The 20,834-nt window shown below is 39.6% G+C and overlaps 1 protein-coding gene across 38 annotated transcripts in view; it reads right to left on the bottom strand.

Moving 5' to 3' along the window:
* The window catches only part of NEB (nebulin), a 100,086-nt gene that overhangs the window by 78,945 nt on the left and 307 nt on the right, over nt 1-20,834 (bottom strand). For 37 of the 38 annotated variants that reach the window (XM_063161506.1, XM_063161516.1, XM_063161527.1 and 34 more), the window contains exons 2-30: nt 19,632-19,697; nt 15,775-15,819; nt 14,418-14,630; nt 13,946-14,053; nt 13,705-13,809; nt 13,292-13,396; nt 13,089-13,193; nt 12,366-12,470; nt 11,217-11,321; nt 10,932-11,039; nt 10,425-10,541; nt 9,687-9,788; nt 9,497-9,604; nt 9,296-9,400; nt 8,820-8,918; nt 8,483-8,587; nt 7,833-7,940; nt 7,031-7,342; nt 6,343-6,549; nt 5,572-5,676; nt 5,341-5,448; nt 4,876-5,187; nt 4,290-4,496; nt 3,903-4,007; nt 3,193-3,300; nt 2,675-2,986; nt 2,276-2,482; nt 1,726-1,830; nt 808-915 (exon numbers count right to left, since the gene is read on the bottom strand). In XM_063161506.1, the coding sequence (XP_063017576.1) occupies nt 808-915; nt 1,726-1,830; nt 2,276-2,482; nt 2,675-2,986; nt 3,193-3,300; nt 3,903-4,007; nt 4,290-4,496; nt 4,876-5,187; nt 5,341-5,448; nt 5,572-5,676; nt 6,343-6,549; nt 7,031-7,342; nt 7,833-7,940; nt 8,483-8,587; nt 8,820-8,918; nt 9,296-9,400; nt 9,497-9,604; nt 9,687-9,788; nt 10,425-10,541; nt 10,932-11,039; nt 11,217-11,321; nt 12,366-12,470; nt 13,089-13,193; nt 13,292-13,396; nt 13,705-13,809; nt 13,946-14,053; nt 14,418-14,630; nt 15,775-15,819; nt 19,632-19,664 (3,972 nt within the window). In that variant the 5' untranslated portion in view covers nt 19,665-19,697. Of the gene's footprint in view, nt 1-807; nt 916-1,725; nt 1,831-2,275; nt 2,483-2,674; nt 2,987-3,192; nt 3,301-3,902; nt 4,008-4,289; nt 4,497-4,875; nt 5,188-5,340; nt 5,449-5,571; nt 5,677-6,342; nt 6,550-7,030; nt 7,343-7,832; nt 7,941-8,482; nt 8,588-8,819; nt 8,919-9,295; nt 9,401-9,496; nt 9,605-9,686; nt 9,789-10,424; nt 10,542-10,931; nt 11,040-11,216; nt 11,322-12,365; nt 12,471-13,088; nt 13,194-13,291; nt 13,397-13,704; nt 13,810-13,945; nt 14,054-14,417; nt 14,631-15,774; nt 15,820-19,631; nt 19,698-20,194; nt 20,304-20,834 lie in introns of all 38 variants that reach the window. The other variant, XM_063161507.1, reaches the window with a different exon arrangement.

Below are 20,834 nucleotides of genomic sequence, written 5' to 3'. Positions count from 1 at the left end.
TAGCCCTGCCCACAGAAAGGGTGGAAATGAATAATCCTTAACAACCCTTCCAACCCAAACAATTTTGTCATTCTATGATTCTATAAATAAGCAACTTGTTATGGGCTCTCACGTAAAGTTTTAGCAGCCCCTTGACCAATGTGCATGACTTGGTGTCAGTGAATGCTCTCCCTGGGAAGGAAAGAGTCCTTGCAAAGGGAGAGAGCATGGCAATAGGAATGGTCTCCAGTGCCATCTGATTCAGAACCCCCTAATACTGACACACTGAAATATTTTGATGCATAACATCATCAACAATGAAAAATTATGAAATACAAAGATACTGAAGCATGGGAAACATTTCCCAATGATTAATAAAATCTCTTCTTTAGTATATAGAGAATTAATAAATTCTCTATCCATAAAAATAAAACAAATGTAGGAGTTGTATTTGTACCAAGTTATGGTAACAGCGGTCTGTATGTCACCACATCTGTTTCAGAGTTGTAATGAGGATTTCTCTGGATAGGCACTGGGCTCAGCTAACTGTACCAAATTTGCTGCTGCTCTGAAAACGAAGCAGCCCAAAGACATGAAAACTCCTCCCTTTTTATGACCAACCATGAATGGACCAAACTTTGGACTTGTTGAGATGCCATTAGCCCTTGCTAAACTGGACAAAAACAGCTCAGGAAGGAGTTTTGTCAGTAATGTTGGTTTTGACTCCAAGCCACACCTTAGCAGAGAAGTGTATCTCAATTTACTGAGACTCTGTAGGTTATAATCACCAGGTCAGTGCATGTCACATTGAGGTAAAATGCTGCTTACATCACTTGCAATGTCCCTTGAAGCTTTGGCAGCTTTCACTGACATGGCTTCAGGTGTGAGGTCATAGCCTTTCTTTATCATTTCCTCCCAGCCAAGCTTGTAGAGTTTCTAAAATTGAAAACAATATTAATTAAAACCAGTAATATGTATGTCACCTGCTATTTAGATACACTAATGATCCAAACTCTGGTCACCTCACAGGCTTGAGTTATGAGAGAAGGGCTGCTAGAATAGAAATTGAGAAATGGGAAACTGATAAACAAGAAATGCTGGTCTTCCAAAGCTTAGGAGAGGGACTAAATAGTTTTTCACTATTCAGCAGGTTCCTACTATAGCTTATCTTGATTTAAAACATATCTGGAAATTTGAAACACATACATCTGAGATAACTGAACACTTTTTGAGTGCCTTGGCAAAATTTTAATAAGGTTTTCATGACGTCATTTAACAGTCAAGTCCATTTGTGCACAGTTGATTTTAAGTACAGGCATTCTTGAGTCAAAGATTTGCCTCTGAGCAATGATGCAAAGCAAAACTTGAGTGTTTTCTACTGGCACAACTGTCACTTTCTCCTGTCTGAAAGCTGAAGAGAAGCTGGAATCACTGCATCTACTTCTTCCCATAGGTTAGGTTAAAAATATACACAATTAACTTGTAATTTTACAGTAAGGAATTTTTAACATGACTGAATTCTATGCAAAGCATAGAATATGGACTATGTACTCTATGTACAGACTTCAAAAGCAGGACTTATATTTTCCATACATTATAATGCAATTTAGTTTGTTAGTTTGCTAGCCTGAAGCTGGTACTTATTTAACCCTGAAAATATTACCCACATAAAATTCTCGCCTGTGTTCTTAAATCTCCAGTAGATGTTAATTTAAAATGTTGATAAGATGTATCAAAATACTCTACCTGGCTGTAGTTTGTCTTGTTCTGTTTGGCTTGTAGAATATCTGGTGTGTCTGGCATCACGTGGACCTGAGTTTTATCCTTCTCCCAGGCTTCGGTATAAGCATGCTATCGACAGAAAGTTACATCAGATGTGTCAATATAAATGACAAAATATGGTTCTTGCAGGGTTTTCACCTTTCCATTTGGATATGGATGAGTAAAAAGGTGAAGGTGCTGACTCAGATTTATTTTACGAATTAATGATCTAATTCAAAATCAGCTGAATTCTTGTCCAGTCTTTCTTCTAATGAAACCAAACTATCACGATTTTCAGGACCAGTCATTTCTATGTAAGAATGGGATGAATAGAGGTTGGAGAAAAATGAGAAAAGATTTCTTTCTTTAAGCAAAGCTGTTTCATTGAGAAAAAGAAGATGAAAAAAGAGGAGCCTGAGACAGTTGTTTTTCCCAGGGGAACACCACCACTTAAAGGTGCGACAGAGATTTACAGACTGGTTATTGGAATGGATGAGATGTGAATGTCTGCCTGGCTTTTCCCCTAAATACTCACTTTGTTCATGATATTTGCATTCTGCTTGGCAAGGACCAGGTCCATGGCATCGTTCTGTTTGGTGAAGCGGAACATGCTGGGGTGCTGGCGGTACTTCCGATCGCTCGCAATCTCCGTGGCTTTCTTCGATTTCTCCACATCCAGAGAACCAATGGGACTCCAACCAATGCCCCTGAACCACTCCTTGTAATCCTGCTTGTACTCATTCTGCCAAACAGGACACAAAAGCAAACTTGACAATGTACAAACAGCTCATACAGAATAAACCAGCTCTTTCCAAAACACTGCCGTGATGGAAAAACAAAAGCCACAAAAAGAAGACAGCTCATAAAACATAATCCTGTCCTTTCCAAACTGCAGCCACGATGTGAAAACAAAAGTCACAAGTATAAAACTTACATCACTTTGGATCTGATTCATGTTTCTGTACAGCTCCAGACTCATTGCATCTGGCAGGAGCATGTACTGGTGGATCAGGCGTTTGTAGTTGGTGTTGGTGACACGGTCCTGGGCCTCCTTGGCTGCCACCACGCTGAGGGCATCAGAAGGTGTCTGGTAATGAGTCTTGCTCGCCTCATAGGCCTTCTTGTACTCCCTGTCCGACTGCATCTTGGCCACTTGCATGCAATGGACAAGTTTGGGATCATCCTGGAGGCTGCGGAAGCCGACGAGTTTCCCTTTGTCTTTTTCATACCCTATTTTGTATTTATACTGGAAGAGAACAGAAACAGAGAATTTGATCCATTTAGATTTGAAATTAAGGAAAAAATTCTTCCTTATGAGGGCACTGAGGCCCTGGCACAGGTGCCCAGAGAAGCTGTGGCTGCCCCCTGGATCCCTGGAAGTGACCAAGGCCAGTTGGAGCACCCTGGGATAGTGGAAGCTGTCCCTGCCCATGTTTTCTCCCAAGAACTTACATCACTGGCAATATCCCTGGAAGCTTTGGCAGCTTTGACAGGAATAGCATCAGCCCTGAGATCATATCCTTTCTTCCTGGTTTCTTCAAATGAAGATCTGTACATTTTCTGCAAAAGGAAAAAGAAACATCTTTTTAAAAAGCAAAAATTGATGTGTTTTCCACATGCACAAATATTGGTGAAAAGTAACACCTATGAGGATGCCATCTTAAAAAATAAAAAGAGATAAAAATGTCTATTTCTGCCCACATTGCAGATGTGCATGATTACAAGCAATACTTTATTTAGCATATACAAATTTAACAAGTGTTTACCAAAACCTGTCTATAATGTCATCTTTTACCAAAAATACAGGTGCTACCTACATTTTGAACCTAGTACAAAATTTTGTGCATGGAGAAATAAAATAATCAATAATAAAATAATAAATACAGTTACAAACATGAACAATACTCAAAGTCTACTGTATTTTGTTAGCAACTGTTAAATTTTAATGGTCTTCATGAACACCTCATAACCTGACTATAAACATTTCTTTTTCTTGGCAATTATGGGTATCTAACTTTGGGAAAGGAAGCAGGGAAAAGGAAAATTAGTAGGTTTTGTAAAATTACTACAGGTTAACAAGGTGGGACTTTTGCATGCTCTCATCTCACTTATTCCTAATAAAAAAATAAGAGCAAGGTCACAGCCCTACAAACAATACTCACTTCACTTAAATTGAATGCATTTGCTTTTGCTAAAACAATCTGTGGAATATCTGGGGTGATATGAATTTTCTTTTTGTCTTCTTCCCAGGCTTGTTTGTACTTGTGCTGGAAGGATAAAAATAAATTAGAGACCTCAACATCTGTTGTTATTATTAAATAAAACAATTTAAAATACTATTTTCCACTTGAAATCCAAACTGCCTTGACAATGATGTGTTACTGCCACCAGAGCAACATTTGTCTTTTAATTTTAGCACTTAAAACACATTAATTAGCTACAAAATAAAATCATGTTTTCTAAAGTTCTGCATACAATAAGGTTGACTATTAAATCAGATGTAGATTGTTGCCCACTTCTGAAATGAATTCTGATGAGCACTTTCTTACCTCATCCATGATTTTGGCATTATTTAAAGCCAAGACCATGTTCATGGAATCCATAGGAACAGAGTACTTCAACTTGTCTGGATGCTGGCGATATTTCTTCTCACTCACGATTTCCATGGCTTTTTTGTTCTTCTCAGCTTCCAGGGAGCCCAGTGGGAGCCACCCAACACCCTTCATAGTTTCATCATACTCTGCTTTGTATTGATTCTGCAGGCAGAAAGTAGATAAAAAACAATATGAAGCATAAAATAGTTCATAAATTTGGAAGTAGAAAATAAAATGTATTATGGAAAAGTGAAGCTTTTCCTGTCTTGGTCTGCACATAAGTATTGCTCCTGAAGAGCCTGATGGAGTAAGTATTCATAAAATTGTTTATTTCTAAGCTCAAATTTATTAATGAAATATTCCAGAGTCTAGGAAAAATAAAACTGCAATAATTGTTGAAAAATTTGTATAATTTACTACATTTTTGAAGACACCTGGCCTAATTCCACTAACAAAATAATACTATTTATCTAACAGTGTTTTTTCATAAACTAAGCACCTTTGTATTCACAATGCAGAGGCTGAAGAACCTCTTACTTACATCACTTTGTAACTGCATCATGTTTTTGGCCAGTTCAATGCTCATAGCATCCGGCAGGACGTTGTAGGTGTGGATTAAGTTCTTGTAGTTTGCATTTGTAGCTACTTCCTGGGCTTTCTTGGCTGCCACCACACTGACCATGTCAACTGGAGTGTGGAAGTTAGTCTTGGCCTTCTCATAACCCTTTTTGTACTCCCTGTCAGATTGCATCTTTGCCACCTGCATGAAGTGCACCAGCTTGGGGTCGTCCTCCAGGCTGCGGAAGCCGATGTGCTTCCCTTTGGCCTTCTCGTAGGCCAGTTTGTATTTATACTGAGAGAGGAAAGAGAAAGAACAGTAAAAAACTCAATTAAAAAATGAAATATGAAGTTCTGCTTTATCACTGAAAAAACAGATCACAAGATCTCAGGTTTAATAATTTAATTTAAATAAAGTAATGGAATGATATCACACAACCAGACTCACATCGCTGGCGATGTCCCTGGAGCTCTTGGCTGCTTTTATTGGAATTGCATCTGGCTGCAAGTCATAACCCTTCTTCTTGTCCTCCTCCCATCCAGCTTTGTAAAGTTTCTAAGTTCAGATGTGAAAGAGAACAGGTGTCATGAAGGCAGAACTCTGAAGTTCAGCATTTTCAAACAAGGCATTAAAATGGCAGCGAGGCACTGGAGGCCCATGGTGAGCACAGCAACTCACATCACTCATGGTCATCTGGTTCACTTTGCACTGCAGGATTTCTGGGGTGTCTGGCATCACATGAATGCTGGTCTTCTCTTTGTTCCACTTATCTGTGTACAGCCTCTGCAATTATAAAGGAATTGTCAGCATTGAAAAGGTACTGAACTCATAAAATAAGAGTTTGCTTTTGTTCTGCTCGTTTGCAATAAATAATATTGCCCAGAAATACTATTAGCACCAGAAATATCCTTCATAGAGCTGCTGAGGAGCAACGTTATCTTCCTCCTTTCTTTAGTATTGTAAGAAATTTGCAAAGTGTGTTTTGATAACTAACAAATATTGAAACTGGAAGTTTCCAATCTGTGTTCTTCCCTGCGTTAATGGAAAGCAGAATTTATTTTCACAGACATTCTTTCCATGGAAAACAAAGAATAAGGATCAGTGGTGTCCTGAATAACTAGAGACAAGTGTAAAGAACTCCGCTTTCCAGGACATTTGTACAAAACTGACAGAATTCCAGTTTTCTGCAGTTCACTTATTGTGAATATGTCCTACAGAAAAAGGATTGTCAAAGCACTATAAATCTGAAGAATTCTTTAATCTTTAGAAACAGAAAATGGAACTCCCTTAATTATGAGGAGTCAGAGGCTTACCATAAACTCTCAGTGCCCAGTCTTAAAGAACTACCACACTCACTGGAAATTTTAATAATTCCAGTGGGAATGCACCTTGCCACACAATTTTGCAAGACAAAGACCCAAGTTTTGGGTCAATCCAACCACTTCCCACCTTGTTCATGGTCTTGGCATTTTGCTTTGCCAGCACTTGCTCCATGGCATCCATGGGGATGGAGAACTTGAGCTGGTCGGGATGCTGGCGGTATTTCTTCTCACTGAGAATCTCTGTGGCTTTCTTGGCCTTTTCTACATCCAGTGACTGAATTGGGACCCAGCCAACTCCTCTCAGCCAGTTATTGAAGTCAGATTTGTACAGATTCTTTTCAAAAATAAACAAGAAAAACACAGCAAAGCAAGAAAAATTAGTGTCTCTACACATAAAACAGGTAAAGCCTGAAAACTTACCCTGGACATTCATTTTTGAGGGGCAATTTACATTTAATTATAATTTAAGTATGATAGAGTCAGTGTTTAAGAGAAATAAAATCACAGTAATTAAAATCTTACTACAAAAATACATAAGTTAGGAAAACAGGCTCGTTTTTCTGGGAATATGCCAAATATGGAGAGATATAAAAAAAGTCATTACTTGCTAGGTAAGGTTCCTAGAACTTAACACCTGCACATAATTCTGATAATGTTTGGAAAATAAATGGCTGCAGACCAGTCACATCCTAACCTACTGTTAATCCAATGTAATATATATTGGATTATATAAATTAATTGTTTAGCATTAGTTATTAATGATGTCATGAAGTCATGACAAGAATTAAAAATGGAGCTGATTCTTGATGACATACATCACTCTGAAGCTGCATCACATTTTTGGAGAGCTCCAGGTTCACAGCATCAGGCAGGAGGGTGTAATGGTGAATTGGCTGCTTGTAGCCAGCGTTTGTCACCACTTCCTGGGCTTTCTTGGCAGCTGTCACACTGAACATATCCAGAGGAGCGTGATATTTGGTCTTGGTGACTTCATAATCCTTCTTGTATTCCCGATCCGACTGGATTTTGGCCACGTTCATGTAGTGCACAAGTTTGGGATCATCTTGCAGGCTCCGGTACCCGACCTGTTTGCCTTTGTCTTTCTCATAGGATTCCTTGTATTTGTACTAGAGACAAAGGGAAAACAGCTTTACCCACTTGGGAAAGGGAAAACACACTCTGGGTAGGTTTACAACAAGAGTTTCAAAGCACTAATGCTGCAGTTTGTTCTGGAACCTCATAAATGGTTTTTACAACAGCACAGGATTATTTTTTTAGATCAAAAACGAAGAGGATTATTGTATTTTTCAGCTTGTCTTGACACCTGGTACAAATCTCAACCCACAACTGCAGCTACAAGCCCTCCCTCACCACTGTCATGCATGTAGGCTTGCAACTCCCAGGGACATTCAGCTTTCAATTAAGACTATGCTAATAATAAATTACTGAACAATCTCACCAAATAATCTAATATCCCAATATTCAATTGGGGATGTTCAAGAGAGGAATGAAGAGTCACTTGCTAAAGCAAGAGGACAGGTCTCCAGCACAGGTAAATAATAATAAATAATGAAATGAGGAGGGGGATGTGTTCCACTGGATGTAAATCCTACTTACATCACTTGCAATATTCCGAGAAGCTTTAGCAGCAATAATTGGAATGGCATCTGGCTTCAGATCATAGCCTTTGGCAAGGGTTTTCTTCCAGTCTGCTTTGTAGTTAGCCTTGGAGGGGAAAAAGGGAAGAGTTTGCAGTGTCAGGAATAGCAATTCTAAGAAAGAGTTTAAGTCCATGTTCTTATTACAGGAGATTTTATTACAGGAATTAAATTATCCAGTAATCTCAGGGAAAAATGTTAACCTGTACACAAACTACAGTTCTATTAAAATAAATAAATCTACTACAAAGATGATCATAAATGTCACAAGCATTTTTACACTTTTTATCTAGAACAACTCTATCAGTGGCATTTTTGGCCTTTCTTATGCAAAACCCTTTTTCATTTGACTGAACCTTTAGAAATTTTTTCCTGTTAGCTTCAAACTCAGCCTTTGTGCTCTAAAGGAATTGGAGAAAAGAGCCTGGTTGGATTTTTTTATCAGTCTGGCCAGACTATTAAAATTCTAAGGCTGTTAAGGGAGATGTCCATTTTTATCTCATTCCTGGAAAGCTGATAATGCCACCAAAAAAATTAACATCACAAAGGCAATAAAAGTGATAATATCAGTGGAGAGCTTCATGGTGTTGCAATTCAAAATGTACTCACATCACTGATGTTGTAGGCATTGACTCTAGCCTGGATGAACTGGGGCACATCAGGAGGGAGGTGGTACTTGTGAATAATTTCTTCCCCTTTAGATTTATACAAAATCTGCAAAGAAAAATAAAGAAAGATATTTAGCAGCCCAATTTATAGACTCTGAATTAAAAAAACTATTTTAAAAAAACCTGATTTCCAGGTGATGTTTTGCTGGAATAAAAATGTGAATACACACAGCCACCTACACAATTACTTCAGGAGTGCTCTTAAAGCTGGAGGATGAAGTGAAGGTGGGCACAGGGCAGAAACTGGGAATGTCAGAGTGTTTCCAAAGTTCACTTACATCACTCAGCTGTTTGCTGTTGATCTCTGCTTGTTTCTGTACTGGAGAGTCAGTCACTGAAGTGAATTTGGTTTGATCAGGATGCTTTTTGTAGGTGTACTGAAAGAAGATCAAAAATGTTTGTAGAAAACACATATATTTTCCAAGTATTGATAAAACAAATAAAATTATTAATAAATTAACTTAAGTACTTTGAATTTGAAAAAAAAAATATTAATTTAAGCAGGTGAATGCTTAAGGTTCATTCTTCATTTTGGTACTGTTGCTTTCATTTTATGGGTTTACTTGTTATAAAAAGGATTGTGCTATATCTGCTTTGATCACTAGATGTCACAAAAGGCCCTAAAATAGAGATGAAGATTTTATTTTTTTTTTTTAATCACATATGGCAATGAGGCCAAACTCAGAATCATTGATGCTACCAGGGATCACTCAGTTAATTTTTCTGTGGTGAACAACTGCTCCCCTGTACTCACATCTTTACATTGCTCCAACTTCTTGATTGCTTCATACTCTTGAGTTATGGTCTGAGGGAAGTAGCACTTTGTCTTTTCCTCCTCATAATCTGCTTTGTAATTTTTCTAGGAACAAGAGCAACATTCAGTAAGGAACCACAACTGAGCTTTGTCTGAACTTTGCCAGAGTGATGGGGAAAACAGAACGATTGCCACACTTACATCACTTTTCATAGCTTCAACCTTCATGCAGTGGATTTGGTGAGGGTCCTCAAAGCTGCCCAAGTAGTGCCCCAAAATATTCTTCTGATATGCATCTTTATACTTAACCTGCCAAAATAACCATGAGTTGAGAGGCAAAAGGAACCAAGAGAGCCAGTACTGAAGGATAAGCCCCAAGTGGAATACCTACATCACTAAAGTTCTTCAGAGCAGCATCAGTCTGGAACTTGGGTGTCTCACAGTAATTCATCTTGTTTCCTCTGGACTGTTCATAGGCTTCTTTGTATAATTTCTGCAAATCAAATATTACCAGGTCATGCAGGAGATTTCACTGCAAGTCACCCCCACCATGTTAAAAATGACAAGAGTAAAACAGAGAAACGGTTCCAAAGAAAAGCTTTCTCACAGGACTGGGAAACAGATGGCACTGTTTTCCCAATGGTTTTTAAAAATCACTTTTTTTAGGTTTGTAAGGGAAGACAGAAAGGTCTGGCTAATGGTTTTTGGACTTCTGACACTGAGAAATATTCAATCTCTTCTCATACAAATAAAAGAGTAATTGAGAAGACCATTACAGTGAATAAGCAAAATATAATATAAAAATATTATATAAAAGCACCACTTATATTACCATTATTAGCTGAAATTCCTTAAACAGTAAGGAAAGAACTGTCCTCTTGTGATTCATTATCCACAAGGATCTAAATGAACTATCCACTAATTAGCCACCCATGTGCCACTGCTGTTGCTACACCCATCTGTGGAGAATTCCTTCTTTACCTGAATTATTCTGGCTGGTGCTATCTCATTACAAATATGGGTCCACAAAACTAAAAAGACTACAAAGGAGAAGCCTTGTGGAGAAATGGTGAGAGTGGTTTCTGGTACACGACTGAAAATGATGTAGCTGCACATAGATAATACTCACATCACTCAGAATATTTGCTGCAGTTTTTAATTGCTTCAGCAATGGGTTCTCTGTAGCAGGGAGCACATTATAATCTGCAACAGCTTTCTTCTTTTCATAGTCTGCTCTGTATTTGAACTTGAAAGAATAAAAATAAAAAAAGAGGTTTTAAAAACCAGTATTGAAAGCCAAATGCTCACTAACCTGTGTGATAGCCCAGAGCAGCTGTGGCTGCCCCATCCCTGGAACTGTCCCAGGCCAGGTTGGATGGGACTGGGAGCACCCTGGGACAGTGGCAGGTGGCCCTGGCCATGCCAGGGTGGTCTTTAAGGCCTCATCCCACCCAAACCATCCTGTGATATGAATCTATTCTACGATATAATCTTCAACTTTCCATGAAAAATGCCCCAGGTATTTCACTTGTGGTGGCCAAGGACCATGAAAGGTCTTGCCAAAAGAATGTCAGCACAACCTTGTGTGAGTTCAGGACTGTTCCCAGGCTGAGCAGGTGGCACTCAGCTCCCTCACCTTGCTGACGTTCTCTGAAGCTCGTTTGTTGGCTTCGTATTCTGGAGTTTCAGTCTGCATGAAGTAGATTTGGTCTTTCATGTTTTCAAAGTCTTCCTGGTATTTCCTCTGTTAGGAACAGAGACAGACAGAAAAGAACACATTCATTACATCTAATTGTAAATTAGGCACCTACAACAGGGATTATTTAGGAAATAAGAAATGCCACAAATGGAGCCTCAGTATTTTCCAAATGAACATCAACAGGGATAAAGCTGTTGAAGATTTTCTGCAGGATTCACTCACCATACTTAGATTTTCTGCATTCATTTTTGCAACTGCCACGTCATAGCACGGAGTTTGACTCCACTTGCCTTTGATTTTGTTTTTATAGTCCTCATGGTAAATAACCTATAAGGAAACAAAACAATAAAATTGAATTTCCAAGACACAGTTCCATTTTCACCTGACAGATTCATTTTCCAAAGCTGTCTTTTTAAAGCTGCTTCATATTTGATGCCTGCCTTATAACTACTTTAGCAAGTATGGTAAAAAACACCTTAAATATGATTTGGCCAAATCATTCCAGTGTTATTTCCCTTAGTACCTTCCCTGACCTAAAAAGGATAAATAAATCATCTCTACCATATTCCTTCAGCTCTGTTTTCTCCCTGGTCACATAATATCAGGATATTGCCCATTAAGTCAGAATTTACTGGGATTGCTGCTGGAACTGGTTATAAGCAAACCCTTTTAATTATCTGGATTTGTGATTTCCATTATTTATCCAAGCTCACAGAAAGCAATTATTAAAAGTTTAAAGAGTTTTTCTAACAACAAAACACCCGCCTGAGTTTTTACTCAGTGTTCCAGGAGCATTTTCAGTCACGAGTACATTACTTTCCATAAAAAATAAAACCCCTCCAATGCTTTTTTAACATTGCTGAAGAACATATATGCCATAAATAATCTTTTTTTAAAAATCTGTATTTTATAGTTCTGGAGATACATACAAAGCTTATTATTCTATTAATTTCAAAGAATTACGGTACTGATCTTTTTTTTTTTACATGTTATAAAATTTTCTTGATGACAATTTACTTTTAAGCTATGGAAATATAAGATTAGAGAAATTTTCTCTAAATTAATTATTTTACCTTACGAAGAGGTTCAGTGTAATTTTCTTAATGGTTTCTCCACCATGAGTGAATACTGCAATTCTCTAATCTTAAAATGTAGATAATTTTCAATACATAATAAAATTATTTTTTAAAAAGTAGAATAATAGTTAAATTCTGAATGGAATTAAAACCTGACATCTGCATTACAAGATTATGCAACTTGGTCCCAATTTCTCCAGAAAAAATTGGTTTTTCTCTGTGTTTCTCCTTTTCCTTAGGTCCCTTTTTGCCTCTCTCCCTGCAGGAGTGGGGTTTGGGCAGAGGTTCTACTCACATCACTCAGCTGCCGTGACACCTTCTTGGCTTGTTCCACATCAGGGGGGTCTGGCAGAGAGGTGAATTTTGCTTTCCTTTCATCGTGCCCCTTTTTGTAGACAATCTGAAAGGATGGAAGAAATTAACATTTGTTTGAGGATCACAGCATTGAACTGTGCTACCACCACATTAATAAAAGTTCTGCCCACGGCCCCTGCAGCAGGAATTCTTTAATCTGTGTGTTACCAGGGAACTTCTGAACCTCTGCAAAATTCTCTGAAATCTTCATGTGAGAGCTGCAGTCCCCTGTTGAGTTCTGTGTATCTAAATATCAGCGCATCCCAGTCCAACCAATCCCTGACTTTTCTTATCACTGTTTTAGAGGCACATTTGCACACCCACAAGAGTGAACTGGACTTAGAGACAGCCCTGAGAGTTTCTGCATTTGGGGAGTTACTCAAGGTCTTCTCGCTGATTTAACAAATTAATTATTTCATTCATTCCTAAACCAGCATCAAATTACCAATGGATTTATACACCAATATGCTCTACTTTGTACTCTAGTACCAAGTACACATTTTTCTATGAAGTACCACTACTATCAGAGCTTACTTAACACACTTTTATTTTCTGCTCCACTGTGAAGCTTTTATATCTAATCAAAGTCCATGGCATGTCCCAGGTTACACCACAACCCAACAGCCTTTGGTACCCACATGAAAATCCCTGCTTTGATACTCACATCACTCAGAGTCTTCTGAGCCTGTGCCACCCTTCTGAGCTCTGGACTGTCATTGTAGGGATAAAACAACGTTTTGTCTGCATCCCAGTCTTCAGTATAGAGTTTCTACAAGAAAAATGCCAGAATGCTCATTATTAATTAATTTCTGGCTTTGAAAGCTCATTTTACTTCAGCTGCTTAGATCTGTGGTTAGCTTTTCTTACCTTGCTGAACATTGCTGTGTTTTTTATTGCGTTCACAAGCTCTGGAGCATCAGGGGGAAGCAGGTACTTGTCCTTATTCTCCTCCCAGTTCTGTTTATACAATACCTGGAAGGAAAGATCAGCAAATTAGTCACTCTATCATAAAAAAAATATTTACTTCTGAATATTTATTACTGGATAAACTTTAAAGTTTGGGGGTGTTTTTGAAATCAAAGTCTCAGATCAGTAACATCTGAAGAGAGCAACTGGAAATATTTACCACTATATTTATATTTGCCTTACCAACTTCTCTGCTATCCCTCCTGTGCTTCTAAACTGTTGCATAAGGGCTGTTTTGGCACCCTGAGCTCAAAACTTTGTTCTTGTCAGTAACCTCAGGATTCACCAGTGTAGGAAAGTCAGCAGTCACTCACCTTGCTCACTTGCTGTGACACTTTCTTTGCATGTTCTATATCCATGGCCTTTTCATCCACGTGGCAAATGGTTCTGGCAACTCCCCCAGCCATGCGGTATTTAACCTGGAGCACCACAAAACTCACTGATTCCACAGCAAAATCAACTGATTTCTTTTTTAAAATCCAGAATAATGACATTTTCAGTCTTCATATAAACACCCAGAACCTGGATGAACCTAGAAATGCAGTTGTCACCCACCTCACTGAGCTGGTCCTGCACTTTCTTGATCCTCCGGATTTCTGGGGTATCGACTGTGGAAGCATATGGCTTTCCTTTTTCTTTTCTGAATTTTTCCTTGTACTTGTTCTGGAAGAAAATAATGATTAAAAATAATTAAGACATATCCCTAAGCTCTGGCAGAACTGTATTAGCAATTACTGCCATATTTATCTGGTTAGGACAGGAATTTGGGACAGATTATTCAATAATATAAAACAAAGTTATTCAACTACATTTGCACTTCAGCTTATTTTAGCCAACTGAGTTTATTCCATCTGACACAACAGGAAAAAATCCATCTCTAACTTGGATCACATCTAATTTACTATATTCTCCCCATGAGCTTAGTATTGATAAATCCAGATATTTGCAATATAACTGTCAAACAACCCCTGTAAAACACTTTTAAAGCTGATGTTTCTCAAGAAATAAGAGACGTGGGACAACCTACCTCACTGAATAAGTCCTTCATTTTATTGCTGTGTTCCAGGTAAGGTGTCAGAAACTTGGATGGGTCCACTTTTGTCCGGATTGTTTTCTTCCTGATGGGAGGAGCTGCATCCTCCACGGAGGGCTGGGTGTGCTCAGCTGTGTACGTGGTGGTTGTGGTGGTCTCAGGGACTGAGTACTCTGTGCTGATGGTCTCAGTGATCTCTGTGACCACCTGGAGATGAAGAAAATTCAATAATCACTTGTTTTATAGCTGTAAAAGTTTGTTATCTTAAGTGTTTTTCACTGCCCTGAGCTGGGTGTGCTCAGCTGTGTAGGTGGTGGTTGTGGTGGTCTCAAGGCCTGAGTATCACCTGTGCTATGGTCTCAGTGACAACTTGGAAATTTAAAAAATTTAATAACCCTTGTTTTATAGCTGCAAAAGTTCACTAGGATGAGTGTTTTTCACCCCCCTGAGATGGTGAAAGGGTGCTCTGCTCTCATCCAGATCCACAAGGAGACAGAAAATCAGGGACACTTTTCCTACTGGGATTGCCATTGTGCTCCCTATATATCACCCACCCTAAAAAAATCCCCACAAGGAATGAACTCCCTGGCTGGTTCCTGCATCAAACTCATGGAATTATTCTCCAGAGGGTCTGGGAGAGTGGGGCTCCAGCTGCCTCTGCTCTACCTGCATGAATTTCCAATCACTTTAAATGTTTTATACACTTTCTTACCAACATAGTCATGCTGCCAGCAGTAATTTTAATACTAAGATTCTAATGAAAAGCATCTAAAAATAATTAGCACAACCAAAAAAGGTGCTCCAAAACCACCCAAATAAGTGTCAGGTTTTATTTTGTATCAATTAGCTTTATAAAGAATTGCCTTTATAAAGGAATTCATGAAGGTCAGAGTTCTGAGAGTTCTTTGCATCGATGAGACAGAGCTGAAAATGTACCAAGAATTAATAATTTCTGTTTCTGCTGAGGCCCATGCCATAAAGAATATTCATGATAACACAGCAGAGAGTTGGGTTATAGCTGTTTCAGAGGTAGAATTTCAAATTATGGCAATCACTCCTTGGTGACCCAAATATTTGTTACCAGTGACATGATGAAAAATCTGCAAAAGTGTAATTTCTCAGTGAAATTACACCAGGTGAAGGGAACAGAACTGATACATGTAAACTGTTCTTAGATCATCACACAGCAGGGACTTGAAGCAAAACTAAAGCATTAAGCAGCATCTGTTCACTGATATTTGTGTGTTTAATGTGAAAAATTAAACCTCAGGATACAAAAGGCGGCTAATTTGGTGTTTCATGTTAATTACATGCATTTATGTGCTACATGCAGCATGACAGGGACCTTTACCTCGTGTGGCTCACCCTCCTCAATAACTGTCTCCTCAATGTAGTACTTTGAAAAAAAAAAGAGAAAAAAACATCATTGTTAGGCCAGATCAGCAAACTGTAGCTTCTGTGAAGCTGTTTTAAAACACATTTCTGGAGAAACAGGATTTTAGTTCACAGCTGCTTATGGAGTCATTCGGTAACTCTGAGTATCTGTTCAAGTTTTGCATTAATGACTGGATTTTCACTCCATACAGTCCCCAACTAATAATCATCCAAATAATCAATGAAAGATTGTTATCTAATTTTACCCACAAGAGGGAAGACATTGATGACCACATTAAAAGAATCAGCATTTAAAACCCAGGATTTTCCTGGTTTTTATTTGGTGACACTCATGACTGTTGTCCTCAGGGCTGCTCCTACAAGGACACCAATAATTTCTGGCTGCCAGTTAAACTTTGTTGCTGATCACAACTCTGAGCCTGCTGATTTTCCACCCATTTTACTTCCCATTATCCCCTCATAATTTATAATTTCATAAATTTGGGGATAAAACCACAACGGGAGGAGTCCCTAAAGCAGACCAGGTACACAACCTCCTCTGGTCTCCCCTAGTCCAGCAGCTGTGGACTCATTATAAAAATTAATGAGGTTCATCAGCCATCGATTGCTCTTGATAACTTCTACACATGAGCTTCATGTGTTTAAAAATAGCTTCTGAAGGGATTTGATCCACAGCCTTCCCAAAGAACAAAGTGAGGTTGACCAGCCTGTAGCTCGCTGCATCTTCCTTCTTGCCTTTCTTGAAGAGCAAATCCAGCTGAACATTGCCCATGGATGTAGGAATGGAGTTTGTAAGGTTTTAAATCTTTAAGTTTCTGCCAAGTTTTATGCTCCTGCTTCCACCTTCAGTATAGATATATTTTTTTTGTGTCATTTTCCTCAGTCAGGAGCCCTGTGTTCCTCCACGCCACCCTTCTGCTGTTTGATTTCTGCACTTTGGGCTGAGCTGTGTGCTCAGGGGAAATCATGCTGGAGGATCACCCAACGACCCTGGCTGCCTTTGCTCTTTCCCACGGGATTTTCCCCGAGCAGCCCCAGTTCTGCTCTTCCAAACTCTGGGATCATTCAATTTATTTTGCTCACTGCTCCCTGTATCTTCAGCTCCATTGTCCCGTGGTCACTGCAGCCCTTGATCTTTGCATTTTCCACCAGTTCTGGCTTTTTTGTGAGCACCATGTCAAGTGGAGCATCTTTTCCAGCCAAGACAACAGAGCTGGGGAAAGATCAGGAGTGTCTGAGGGAGCTGGGAATGGGCTCAGCAGGGAGAAAAGGAGGCTCAGGGGGGCCCCCCTGGCTCTGCGCAACTCCTGACAGGAGGTGCAGCCAGATCGGGCTTTGCTGCCAGGGAATAATTGGCAGGACAATGGGAAACAGCGCCAGGTTGTGCCAGGGGAGGTTTTTGTTGAAAACTTTTTTTAAAATTTATTTCCCGTCCGCCACTTCCCAGCCGCGGCCGCACGGGGGCGCCGTCTCTCGAAAATGGCGGCCGCGCTGAGGGGACCGCCGGGGCCTGCGCCTCCCGCACCTGCCCCGGTCAAAAATGACGGGAAAAGCTTTAAAAAACATTGCTGCACGAACGGCACCCGCTGTCTGCGGGGTGTGCTTCAACTGCACTAAGATAAAATGGAAAAATGCGGGGTTTATGTTGGAAAATCTCCGAGTAGTAATTGCTTGGGGTCGCTTGCCACAGCTGCGGGAACGGAAAATCATTTGAACCTAAAAAAATTGTTGGTGAAATTTAAGCCCCTTTCTGAGTGCTTTTCCTCAGTTAGTTCAAGGGACCAAGCCGTACTTGCCAAGCTGTGACATACTGGGCTGTTCTGAGGTGATTTCCATGCTGGACCACCTCGACAACACCTTCCACAAACCTCCCACAAAACCTTCCACAAAACATTCCTCAAACTTTCTACAAAACTGTCCACAAACTTCCTACAAAATCTTCCACAAAAAGCCTCCCACAAACTTTCTACAAAACCTTCCACCAAATCCTCTGCAAAACCTTCCACAAGCTTTCCACAAAGCCCTCTGCGAAATCTTCCACTAACTTTCTACAAAACCTTCCAAAAAACCTCAAGTAACTCAGCAGCAAATGTTTTTAGCACTCACTGTGGATTTTTGCACATCCTAAGACAGCTACAACATCAAGTAATGGCTCGTAATTCCAGAGAAAGTTTAAAGATAGCATTTTAAAATCCTTGGTGATGCCTCAGCCACTCAATATTCAATGATCATGTCCTTCTCTTTCAGAAGGTGAATTTCTGATAGGTTTAAAATCTTGGATTGATGCAGGAATTAAGAAAATTCTAGAAAGGCTTAAAATGGTACCAGATGCTGTTGTTCCTGTTTTATTTAGCATCTCACCACGAGTATCCCAAGGGAAGTGACTGAAGCAGTGTCTCCTCAGCCCAAGGAATGTGGTTACAGCAAGGTGGTCATTGAAAATTAAAAAGAAAGGATGAAATGGGGCTGTGTGAACAAAAAGCCCAAAATACCATACCTCCTGCTGGAATAAATAAACAATGAGAGCAAATAAATATCCATTGCAGAGAGCACACAATGCACAGGAAACATAAAGGCGATTACAAGTAACGTGGGAATAAGGAATTTAATGAAGGGCCGATGTCATTGTAGCTAGGTTGTAAAATGACTTTAAAATCAACTTTATGAGTGCTGACACCTATTTTGCAAAATGCATTTAACTACTCAGATGGGCAAATCAATTGGCTTCACTTCATTCACCATTTGAAATATATAAAGCTGGCAGTGCCCTCCCACCACCTGAAATCAACAGTCCACCGAACACAGTGTGGTGGCGATGAGTTGTAGGATGTTTACATTTATACCCTTCTTCTTTTCCTCAAACACTGAGTGATATTTACAAGACTTTGTATATTTCATAACACAGGTTAATTTCAGAGTAGTAGCAATGCAACAAGTAAAAGCACACTGTTACTTTCGTGTACTGTTTCAATAACAGAGTCCTTCCCGTGGTCCCAGCTGTAGGTTGCCCAGTTCCTGGGGAATTTTTTATTCAGTTTCCTGAGTTTTAATGACCTACTGGCAAATTAATGGAGATACAATAATGGAATCACAGAATGCCCTGGGCTGGAAGGGACCTTAAAGATCCTCTATTCCACCCTCTGTCACGGTCAGGGACAGCTTCCACTATCCCAGATTGCTCCAGCCTGGCCTTGGACATTTCCAGGGATTCAGAGGCCGCCACAGCTTCTCTGGGCACCCTGTGCCAGGGCCTGCCCACCTTCACAGGGAAGGATTTCTTCCTGATACCTTATTTAAATCTACCCTCTGTCAGTTTAAAATCCTCCCCCTTGTCCTGTCACCTAAATCTGACTCCATCTCTGCAGTGTCTCAGGTTAATTGGTTTGTGGTGGCACAAAGGTGCTGCATTTCTGCAGAGGCAGGGCTAGAAAGGGGCTTCCAAAGCCAACTTCACCCATGGATTGGGTGACAGAGGGCAAGCCAGCAGGGCAGAGAGCTTGCCCAGTGCATCTATAATTACACAGGGAGTAATCAGAAAACCTTGCGCTGTGAGTGTGGGATGGTTCCAGTCCTTATTTAAACTGAGAAACTATGACAGGAACCAGGAGACTTTGCTCCTCCGAGAGCAACTGTTGTTGTTGTTGTTGTTGTTGTTGTTTTAGTGATGAAACCATTTAATCGATATCTAATCATCCCTAATCTTCAGAGAGCAAACAGCTACCTCTGCTCCTGAGCAGCATCTCAGTAAGATGATTAATGCATTCAGTCACAAGGCAGGAAACAAACATTTCTGCTCTCACATTTTCTTCTTACCTCCACAACTTCCTCATATTCTTCTTCCTCCATTCTGAGGGTTTGCTTCTGTCTCTCCCCCACTCACTGGTCACACAGCAGGTAAAAATGTGAATAAACAGTGTTAGCCCATGACTGAAAGCACCATGAGAAGGTACAAGTCAAGCTCATAAAGCTCTTGGGGTCATGGTTAGTAACTAGTCAGACCCTAAATAAAGCTGGGATCTGGCATTACTTGGACTGTTATGGAAAAACATTGGATTAAGTTTCAAACATACTGATATAAATTACAATTCTGGACAAATACCTCATTCCAGTTATAACATCAACTCTGGATCCAATTAAAATAAAATAAAAGTGATAAATAAAATAAAAGAGACAAAGAAGAGATCTCTTGAAACGTGATGTGATATTTTCATTACAACAGAATCATTTGAAGCATTTTTCTTCCCTCTGTGATTATTCTACACAATTTCATTATATCATTCAAGCTCCTGTTTGAGTGGGAGATTTACATTCTACTAATTTCATTCATAAGTAAGAGCATAATGTAGAAAAATATTGTAAATATTTTTTTCAGTGACCTTAGGTTAATGAGGCAATTTCTGCTTTCCCAGCATCAGCCTACAGAGATGCTCTGGGGTTGGGTTTTTTTTAAGCTCTTGTGGGTTTTTTCTCTCTGTTTCTTCAGACCTGGAAAAGATGAAAATCCATAGAGTTGGCTGAAGTACAAAGCACAGATTAGTGGCAGACCCTTTGAACTAATTAATTACCACACTGATTTCACTGTGAGGCAAAGCTACAATTTTCCAGCAGAGTCTGCAGCCCTGTTTCTAATGTTGGGAGGGGATGAGGCTTTGGAACAGCTGCTCCTGAGTCCAGGGATATTTGCCGTGTAAGCTAATCCTGCCAACTGACGGGGCACTTGGGTTGAGCTGGCTAAACTGCAATTCCTTCTGAGGCAAGGGAAGTCAAGTCATGCAGGTTAAATATAGGAACACAGAATACTGGCCCTTTTTAGTCCCAACGGGCTGAGAAAAACGGCCAAAAATTAATTGGGAAAACCATGCTGTATTCCATTAAAATAAGTTAAGAATAAGTCAAATAACGAGGGACAAGTCATGTGGAGCAGTAGGCAGAGGTGTATGAATAAACTCAAGAAGTGGGGTTTGCATATAAACACAACCTCTTCAACTCGTCACTGTTACAACCTCCAGCCACACT

The sequence above is a fragment of the Melospiza melodia genome, chromosome 8, assembly GCF_035770615.1.
Source record: "Melospiza melodia melodia isolate bMelMel2 chromosome 8, bMelMel2.pri, whole genome shotgun sequence".
Taxonomy (NCBI): domain Eukaryota; kingdom Metazoa; phylum Chordata; class Aves; order Passeriformes; family Passerellidae; genus Melospiza; species Melospiza melodia.
The sequence above is the reverse complement of the archived record's forward strand: the minus strand, read 5'-3'. Positions and strand labels throughout refer to the sequence as shown.